Genomic DNA, 10,886 nt, shown 5'->3' on the forward strand with positions numbered 1-10,886 from the left:
TAAGTGATGGATCATTTATCTGTTTTCAATAAATACGGTTCGATGTTGTTTTAGTAAGTGTAGAACTAAGATGGTAAGGTAGGAAAAGAAATGGAAGTCGATGCGATGCGCCGACACTAAAAATGGTTATTGTTCAACTAAATTACTTGATAAACGGGTCACACGGAGTATGATACGTCTTGTATATAATTGTCAACATAAACTTCAAAAGATAGTTAATGCGGTCAATGCAAGACAATTGTAATGTGTTAGTGAAAAAGCTAGAAATCTGTTATAATGTAATAGTGAAATTGATTATGTATTCTGTTTATTGTCCTTCGCAACTCAAGAAAAGAAAAGGCAACGAATCTACGGTGACAACCTCATATAGCGGATCTAGAATTCTGACCAAGCGGTAACGTTTTATAAATAGGCGGTAACGAAATCGAAAAAACGTCAAATTTTTCCAAAATTTACACTAAAAACGTCAAAAATTTTCCGACCAAGCGGTAGCGGAGGCTACCCCTTGTTCCTCTTTACATCCGCCCCTGATAGCTAGCTTGTTGATATACACAAAGAGGCTGATATACACAAAGGCCGAAGGAAAAAGAGTAACAATTACAGCCTATACATGTTGTTAGTTTACTGCCATCGTCAAAATTTAACCAACAAAAATAACGTCGTTTGAGATATTAGTTTTTGCTCCTTTTCGTTGTTATCGATTTCCCCAAACTTTTTTTACAAGTCTCTTGTACTCGCTCCTCAAGTTGTAAACCTGTAATTGCAGGCAAGTTTGCGGCTGATGCTAACAGCTAGGAAGGGTTGATTTGAGAAATCTCAAAAGATTAGCTTATGGATTGGCCTTTTCGACCCATTTACTAATGGATGTGTCAAAAAGATTAGCTTAAGAGGAAATGGGCTAAAAGTCTCCTTTGATGTAATAAAAACCTCCTAAAACTATTCCCAAAATTTATGTAATTTGTTTAATAATGTAACACATTAATTACTCATATAGATTAAAAACTGCTTTCATTGCATTGGTGGCACTCAACATGATACAGGTTTTGAATGGTGAGGCAAAGTTTTGTATAGCCATCATGGAGCCTAGTATATAGACAGTATAGGCTCCGGGTGAAGTTTGATAAAAGAAGGACTTTTTTTTTTACCATGTGTGGGTTTTTCAAAACAACAAATGGCTAAACTACTACTATGTATAGCCATAAACTAGACACCTTACAATTGGACATCATCATATCAAATAGGTTAAAAGACTATAATAGTTCTCAAAATATGCAATGGAAAATCAAATTTAAAACATCTTTTAGTTAATAGAAAAACTAAAGAACATTCAAGTTATAAAAATCAAAACACTAAAATTACAAATGCCAACGCCAAATCCACGAGGAGCTTCACACGCCAGCCAAGAGCTCCACAACATGATGATCTTGGTATATCTCATTTGTAGAAGCACCACCGTTGGTTAGTTGAATCTTGGGAAGTACACGCCACTTATCAATGTATGCCATCGAGTCTTGATCTATGTTAGGAAGTGTACGTGCTTCAAGAATCTTAAGAATCTCTTTAGACTTACCAAGAAGTTGAGCTGCAATCCGGATGTTATCTCCCCTTTTCTCTATTTCATTGTGGTGACACTTCATTTTTATGACACGTGGTAAGTTGGTAAAGCATGCGAATAAAATATCAGCAATTATAGTTGATATCCATTCGAAAAGGTCTTCATCATTCAACGAGATTTCTTGTGCATTTAAGTGCAATAGAATGCTCGTGCTAATCCTGTACATGGAACTTGCAAGTACGAACTTATAAGGCGAACGATCTATACTTGACTTTTTGTTACTCATAAACCTTTTCATAATTTTTTCTCCTTCATCTCCCAACCATTTAAGGATCTCTTTAGATGTTTTATCTTCGTGAGCCTTATTTTGAAGATCGATTTTTAGCCATTTGCGGTATACTTCAACTTCTTTCCACACCCTTCTTGCCGATTTTATTGCACTTACTAGTTCACCATCTGCGTCGAGACAATCTTCAATATGTCTTACAATCTTGAGGCCTTCACTCATGCCGGCAAGAAGCCCCTTGAAATGACCATTTGCAATGTTAGGAAGTGCAATGGCAATTGTTGTCAATGTTACTACTACAAGGCTCCAACAATTGTGGGTTTCTTCTGGATATAAAGGTTGAACTAGGTCATTGTCAAACTCTACTACTCCAATGAATCCTTTAGATTTCTCTAAAAGCATCAAAAGATTACGCGGCTCCTTTTCTGCATTAAGAAGTTCCGTTATAGAACGAAGCGTATTTCTTAATATTCTTTTTGAAAGTTTTGCCTCCTCCTCAATGTGGATAACATATCTAGCATATTCTTCTATTTCTGAGCTCATGTTGCCATTAGACGTGGTTGCCACCTTCTTAAGCCATTCCAAAACGGACTTAAATAAATACCAACAACAGGAAAGTAAGATAAGAAAAGCTCGTGGAACAAGAACTATTGTTTTACATATTACCAGAACCACAATATGAAGTGCTAAACAGAAGTTTAAAAAGGCGTTTTTTACATAATGAAAAACGATCTTCAAATAACGGCCTGGAATATGTGAATGAACATGGTTACGTTTCCACTGTTGAAGCCTTTCGATCCAGTGTTTTTCAACCCGGAACACGTTTAAATGGTTCTTGCTTAATTTCTTTGAGAGGCTATAATGACCGATAGACGTGAAACATCTTAAAATCGGTGCAATACTGCCTACAACAACCCCAACTAACTGCACGATATGAATTATCATGAGTGACCACTTATAGTCCGAACCTTCATACTGATAATCATATTCTTTGAAGTTTATAACATATGTTAAATCATAACTTGAATTCAAAGCAAAGAGTACACATATAACCCCAAAGGCAGAAGAAACTGGTGAGCAAGCAATTACAAACTGAAGGTTTCGAGTTTCTGTCATCATCCAGTACTTTTTAACATAAAGTTTGAGTTCCTCAGCGGAAAACATTTTCTCTTGATGAATTGAAACTAGTTGTTGTGACTCATTATACCTGTGTTCTAACTTTTTTCTCATTGATGGAACTGTCAAAGCTACCGAAAATGGCCATAGAATTAGAAGGGGAAGTATATAAATAAGGTATGCAACCCAGTATGATGACAAATAAATTTGGATCCCCATATTTACAACAATAGTTATCAAGAGGATAGCTAAGGCCACAATGTTCATTAGAAGCTCTTTGTCATCCATAAGTCCTAAAGAAGGGAGAAAGTTAGCTAACATGGTGACCAAGAAAAACATGCTTACCATCTTTTTGTCGGAAAGGTCAGTACTTAGATTCACCGGTAGCTTCATTGCAATTGCGATAAGTGTGATTGTTGCAGCATTGAGAGTGAAAAATCTATTTGGAAACCAGAGCTTCCATTGCCATACTGCTTGGACCGCATCGGCTGCCATTGCAATGACGCATATGAAAGATGCTATAGCAACATACAAGCCCACCCATGGCATCATGACTTCTGCAGGAGTTTTCGAATTTGAATCCATTATGGGAGATTGTCAATGAAAAGAGAGTTTCCTTTTTTTTTTTTTTTTTTAATTTAGTAGAGTGGGATCCAACCTGCTTTACATATATATATATATAGACACACACATGAGTGTGTATAAATAAAGAAGTAGAAAGATATTTATTTACAAGTTGAAAGTTTCTTCTACGTTCGTTCTCAAGGGACCTCCGCATAGTGTACATTTTGTTGGAAGTGTCGTAAATGCATTGTGATTGGGGGTGGTCACTAGTGATAGAATTCCATCACTCACAATAATCTTGTTCCGTCATGTCAGCAACTATTTTTCCATCATTCACAACCTTTTTTAGTGGCGGTGATCATCACTCACCACCACACCCAACAATTTCCCCCCAACCAACAACTACCCTCACAACTAACAACCATCACGCTGTGAAAAAAATCACGAAATCGGGTTTACGTTGAACTATCACGCGTTAAACTTGGAGTGGCGGTGGGAATCTTGTTTTTTCCACGCGTTATTTTTGTGTATCACGGTGATATCATGCACCGCCCCCACCTCTCTAAGCTTGACCTAAAGTAAACGCATGCATGGATATTTTCCTACTATACGAATAGTGATGGATTCAAACCAGCGGCCGTGATATGTTCTTTTTTGTTTTCTTTCTTTCACATTTGTAAGGGGTCGCAAGATGCAATCATTATTGGACTAACAACAGTAACTTAAATACTTTTATGATCAATTATCATTTTAGTTTATTATACTAAAGTATATTTTCTAATTGTATACTTAATAATAATAATTATATATGTAGTAAACTCTAAATTAACAAAAAAAAAACATATATAAGTATAAATAAAGTAAAATAACAACAAAATGAATATAAATTAAATTACTCAATTATCTTTTTTACTTTATAAAAATTATTGGATTTATATAATCACAACTATTACCTATTGGTCCACAACAGTCCCAACTAACAATATGTATTATGACAGTCTCAACTTTTAACATATTTTTTTCCTATAGACTTTTTCTAATTGAGGTCTACCCTTATTAGTCTATGATGTTGTGGATGTCTACGTGGAGGCTGACCTGTTAATTAAAATTACATCTGATTACATTTGACATCTACATGGATGTTAACATGTTAAAAAATGTATTTTCATTAATTATGTTCCTATAAAATCACTCTATCCTCCTTTCTATCACCATACGATTCCATATCATACCATGGTATGATATCGTATTGCATTGCATCCTATGGTATGGTATAATATTGTATCGTTTGTATAGTATAATACAATATAGTATAGTATAGTATAGTATAGTATGGTAACAAATCATGACATACGATAAAGGTGGTTCTCAAATGAACCTTACCCTATATACATATATAGGTAAAGAGTATGGTACAAATCTCCTTATCGTACATTATGTACGATACAACAGCAGCCATACACGTGTCCTGATTCAATTTTAATAATAAGGGTATATCAGACATTCTATTCTAACATTTTCGACTGCTAATCATGGAATCCCGTCAATTATGGAGTTCGTTTCCTAACCATTCCATTTAAGTATTCTTCGTTTTCAATTCGATTATAGGTTTTTGATTGATTCTATCAGAACGGCCATTTCAGAAAAATGCTTGATTCGTCATTTATTTGAGTTTTGGGGTTTTTTTGATTTGAAGTTTTTTTTTTATTATTAGATTTGTAATCAGGGTAGAAGATAAGTGTTTATTGGGTTTTATTGTTGTGTTACTATATCGCATGTGTCTTTTTATATATCGCATGTGATGTTTTAAAATAATCCAACTAGTAAAAGAATGGATCTATTGTATAATTTCTCATGTTAAAATAGTCATTTCGCACACAATGAAGTTTGATATATAATTTCGCAAGTTTAATTCGAGACTTCGCAAACCTTAAAGATTTTTTATCAATTGTAGCTTTTGATTTCGCAATCTTTATGAGTTGATTTCGCACAGTGTATTTCAATAATTGAAATCAAATAACTCAGTTCAATAATTGATTTCAATAATTCATATCAATAATTTTTTTTATTATATATTCTATGTTTTCATCACTATTGCAAACATCCAATTAAAAAATGACAGATCTACCAACATCCTCTTCTTCTTCTTCTGAACCAAGTATCAAGCAGGTTTTGAGGAAAAGGATTCAGCAACAGATTCAAGAGGATCAAACTTGTCAAGAGATGTTGGAGGCCAACATTTCTCGTGTAACGGAAAACATGAAGAGAAGACAAGAAATTCTGAACTTGTTATCCCAGATGCAAGTGAGTAGTCTTAAAGAAATTGCAGTTATGTTTATGGTGGATTTGGGTGAGAGGGATGAGAAACAGTTGAAAGAGTTGGCCGGTGCAATAACTGTATTAAGATGCTCAATGAAGATGAAAATAGAGTTTCTTTCATCTTTTGAATGAACTGTTTTGTTTTTTTTTTTTTTGTGTATGTTCCAATAAATTTGCATGTTTTGTTATGTAATGGACTTGTATTTTCGCAAATTTTAATAATTTAATGTGAAACATGCGATTTTCAAACAAAACACATGCGAAATGAAAACACAATTGCCAATTAAGAAACACCAATATATGCTAAATTAATAAGGGAACTAAAGCAGTTGAAACAGTTGAAATATGTAACATAAATACATCATCAAATGAAGTTTACTCTCCCCTTCCAAAGTATGTACTCATCCTATTCCTATTTGGGATTATCTCATCCAGATCTTTCAGATACTTCTCTTTGTCTGGCCTTTTGTCGAAAGCGTTGGCCATTTTAATTATTTTTTGACGATGCATATTGTGTTCTGATAGAATGATTTTACTGAGATATCTGTGCCTTAGGAGATGAAGTTGTGATTTCTGTCTGTTGTTTACTTCATCTTCTTTCACAAATCCAGTCACCCATGGTATTTGGTCTCCTTTGTACGTTTCCATGTGACGCATCGTAAACACTCCACAGTCTACGCCGTTATTCTTCGTCCTCCAATCCATCTTTTTTCTTTCTATCACTGAGGTTGCAAGTTCTTCTATAGCCGGTGTTGGTTTTAAAGCATTTCGTAGGTATAAAACCAATACCCTTCTCTGTAACATTGTAACATTGTGTTAGTAGCTTTTACATAATATATAACATGTATATGTATAAGTTTTTGTATTACCAGTGTGTCTGGAAGCCCCTTGTATCTTTCTTCAAACTCTTGTTCTGCTGCTGAATTGTCAATCAGCTCAATTTTGCCGGATTTTAAGTTGAAGCACAAGACATAGAAGTGGTCACCTTGAAGTACCGGAATAAGTACCAGGTCAACCGATTCAAGTTTTTTGACCTCATGTCTAAGTAACATGTCTTCAAAATTCGAGGCAAATATTTTGAGTCGTTGGTTGTCTGTGTATTTCTTCTCGTCGTAACAGATATTTGGTTGTATGTTATGTAAACCAGAGTCAAAGACATGCACACGATGGTTTTTTTTTTCACATGCGAAGAGTGTATATACCGAATGTGAAATTACAACAGTATGGGAAATGCAAACAATGGATTTTTTTCACATGCGAATAGTATATATAACACATGCGAAATTACAACAGTATGAAAATGTTTCAAAAGCAAAAATTCTGCCATAATACTTGCGATTTAGATATAACTAGTTTTGCGAAATCATTTAATATGCATTTACTTTTAGAATTTTCAAAATGGCAAAATGTATATGAAAACATACCATCATTGTGGAATACAAGAAGAATCTGTGTGGTGATGATTTTCTATCCCTTTTCTTCTCTTCAAGGTTTAGAATATCTACAAATGCATCTATTCCGTTCGATGCTACGTATTGTTCCCTGTAGAAGCTTTCAAACACAGCTTTGAATGTTGCAACCTCAGTTTTTGATCGGTAAAATTCTTCTCTGCAAGTCATAAAATAAATAATAAGTTTTTGTTTTGTGTATATTTTTTTAGATGTTTGTTTGTTGATATATATTTTTTTACTTACTGCAAGCCTGCAAATCAAATGTGAAGCGGATCACACTCAATTCTTGGTTCAAGAGTGCTTCATGCAAGTTTACCACTCTATTGCAGTAAGGGGAACAAAATTTGTCTCCAAGCTCTGCACATCTTTTCTCAGCTCTTATTTTTGCTTGTTCTATTGTCTTATAAAGCAGTTCATTTAACCCTTTTGGCATAACTTGTTTTGGAACTTGCTTTGTATTTGATGTTTTTCTCCCCTTAGTTTGCTTTTTTTCTTTATCTTCTCCCAACATGGGTCCTAGGCTCAAAACCAACTCAACTGAATGCAATTCTTCAGCAGTTATCTGAGGGCATTCAGGTTCCTTTTCCTTCTCAACTTCAACGTCCGTATCGAGTTGTTGAGTGTCTTTTTCTGGCACTTCTTCCTGAACTTTTTGTGTAGATTCTGCCAAGTTCAATGCTTCTTCTTGGACTTTTTGTGTAGATTCTGCCAAGTTCACCGTCTCTTCGATAACAGTTTCATTTTCACCAGTTTCTGCATGCCAGAGTAATTTAAGAAATACAATAATTTGTGATGTTTAATTTTTATCCTAAAATAAAGTGTTTTTCTTACCCTTGGCAGTTGTTTGGTAAGCGTATACACCCGGTTCCACTGTTTGAATGTTTGCAATAAGGTTGTCTGTGACTCCTCCATCATCTGGTTGCAGTGTACCTATAGATTCAAATTATTTTATTTAATACAGCAGTTTCTGAAGTGTTTTTTGATAGTATCGCATGAAGGTAATCAGAGGAAAAGAAAAACAGATTGCCAAACACGCAATTTTATTGAAGAATTCTAACTCAAAAACTTCAATTACATAATCCCTACCCTATACACGGTATTAATAGACTAACCAAAACATGTTAGAATATAACCAGAAAAATCGGGCAAACGGTCGTAAAAGTTGATTAGAAACAAGCTATTTGATTAAGCGAATGTTTAGAAAAGTAGGAAAGCAAAAAGTGTGATTTTCGTAAGTCAAGAACCTTAAAATGCACAAATACCGTAAACGGGTCAAAGTAAGATTTTGAGCGAAAATGGGTTAAGAGGATGCAAGACATCCAAGAATTTAATCTTTATGATAGATAACATTGAAATCATAAGGTTCTTGGGAAATTTGGGTTAAGCAAACAGGTTATGTTGGTAAATGCATAAATGGGTCAAAACCTTGTAAAAAGGTAATAAGCCGAGAGCTTTAAATGAATATTTTTCCTTAAACCGGATGTTGGATTTCAAGTTCATAGGATAGAATGCGAATTTACAAGCATGTAGGAAGAAACGGGAGGTTAAACGGGTAAACGGTTTAAAAGTTACGTAAGTTTTAGCGTTTTCGGACGATGAAACAAATCTGCAGAAAAACATGGTTTAGAGAGCCCGCACCGACGCCCTCAGGGCCGTCGCCGACGCCCTCTCTGGTCTCCATTTTGGCTGACGCCTTATTTCACCGCTTACGGGGTTGTTTCCGACGCGAAGAACTAAAGCCCGTCGCCGACGGCCTCCCCATTGTTTAAAAGGCTGGAAATCTTATTTTAAGTTGATGTACGTATCGTAAGCTTCGGTATTCTAATCGTGGTATACGGCGGGCTTCCCAAACATGATTTCGAGTGTTTCCTCATGTAATCGTGGTATACGGCGGAACTTATGAGTTATAAATCCAAGTCTAAGCCTCATGTAATCAATGTAAGAGCATTATAGACGTAGGTATTAAGTTGGACATATTACATATAAATGGTATACAAGAACACGTTTGAAACACGTAGGTATGAATACATGACGGTAGGGATGATTGAATGTATATAGGTGTGTAGGTGTGTATGAATGTAAGCATGTATGTGTATATGTATGTATGTATGTATGTATGTATGTATGTATGTATGTATGTATGTATGTATGTATGTATGTATGTATGTATGTATGTATGTATGTATGTATGTATGTATGTATGTATGTATGTATGTATGTATGTATGTATGTATGTATGTATGTATGTATGTATGTATGTATGTATGTATGTATGTATGTATGTATGTATGTATGTATGTATGTATGTATGTATGTATGTATGTATGTATGTATGTATGTATGTATGTATGTATGTATGTATGTATGTATGTATGTATGTATGTATGTATGTATGTATGTATGTATGTATGTATGTATGTATGTATGTATGTATGTATGTATGTATGTATGTATGTATGTATGTATGTATGTATGTATGTATGTATGTATGTATGTATGTATGTATGTATGTATGTAAGTTGTGTAAGTATGCATGTAAGAATTGTAACCCCCCAAAATTCGAATGCATATATTCGCCCTGTGTTTCCACATGATATGACACGAAATAAAATAACTAGGTATTTAACCTAGTTAAAATACTTGGTAAAACAAGTAAGGAATGAGTTTGATGGCAATTGTGATTGTGTGACAAACTAGAGGGACTAAACTTGAATAAGTGGAAAGATTTATTATTAAAACAAAAACACATACATATCAGATGTTTGTGTCGACTAGAGCTAGAGGAGAAAAAGGAAAAACCCTTGTTGCCACAAAATCAATCAAATTAAAAGGGAATTGAAGCTTGATTGTATGCATGGATTAAGATTTATGACCAACTAAGTGTTCTTATCACCAAGTAAGTCGAATTTCATGTTTTGGTGATTTTGATGAAGTGGGTTATGTGTAATCCGTGAATGTTTAATGAAATTGAGCATGAATACTAGATAATATCAACATGTAAAGTTTGTATTATGCTTAATTTTGATTGTATTGATGAGTTGGGATAAAACCCACTTAGAATTTGTAGGAAGATGAAGTTTAGTGAATATCTATGATGAATTGGGTAATGTTGATGTTAGAGTAGTGTTATAGAAGGTAGTTAGATGGATAAAAGTGGGTTAATATGGAAGTTGAATTAATATATGAAAAATAAACACACACAAACACACACGTACGTGTGTTCGTGAAGGAGCCAGGAGCTCCTTGGAAGTTCATGAACCCTAATCATGAAGATCACCAAATTGAAGGGTTAATTGTAGCTCAAATTCAAGAAAAACCATGGATTAATGATCACCTTCACAAGTGGATCATGAGGTATGTCTTAAAAGTTAGATTGGTGATTATGCATCAAGTGGGTTATGTTGTGAATCACGAATTTTTATGAAATTGAATATGAGTATGTGTTAGAATCATCATTTGGAACATGGATTATGCATGGTTTGGGTTAATTTGATGTTTATATGTGAAAGCCATTTGGTTATGGTGATGATAACGACTTGAATGAACACCCATGTCAATTCTTGCTTGATATTGATGAATTATGATATGTATGGTA

At 34.3% G+C, this 10,886-nt stretch overlaps 1 protein-coding gene across 1 annotated transcript; it reads right to left on the reverse strand.

The window, feature by feature from the left end:
• Positions 1-1,388: 1,388 nt before the first annotated feature.
• LOC110888023 lies at positions 1,389-3,542 on the reverse strand. Its single transcript, XM_022135569.1, has one exon. The coding sequence runs from the start codon at positions 3,540-3,542 to the stop codon at positions 1,389-1,391; it is 2,154 nt and encodes a 717-aa protein (XP_021991261.1).
• Between the last annotated feature and the right edge of the window lie 7,344 nt (positions 3,543-10,886).

Source organism: Helianthus annuus, chromosome 11, assembly GCF_002127325.2.
Source record: "Helianthus annuus cultivar XRQ/B chromosome 11, HanXRQr2.0-SUNRISE, whole genome shotgun sequence".
In the NCBI taxonomy this organism is placed as follows: Eukaryota; Viridiplantae; Streptophyta; class Magnoliopsida; order Asterales; family Asteraceae; genus Helianthus; species Helianthus annuus.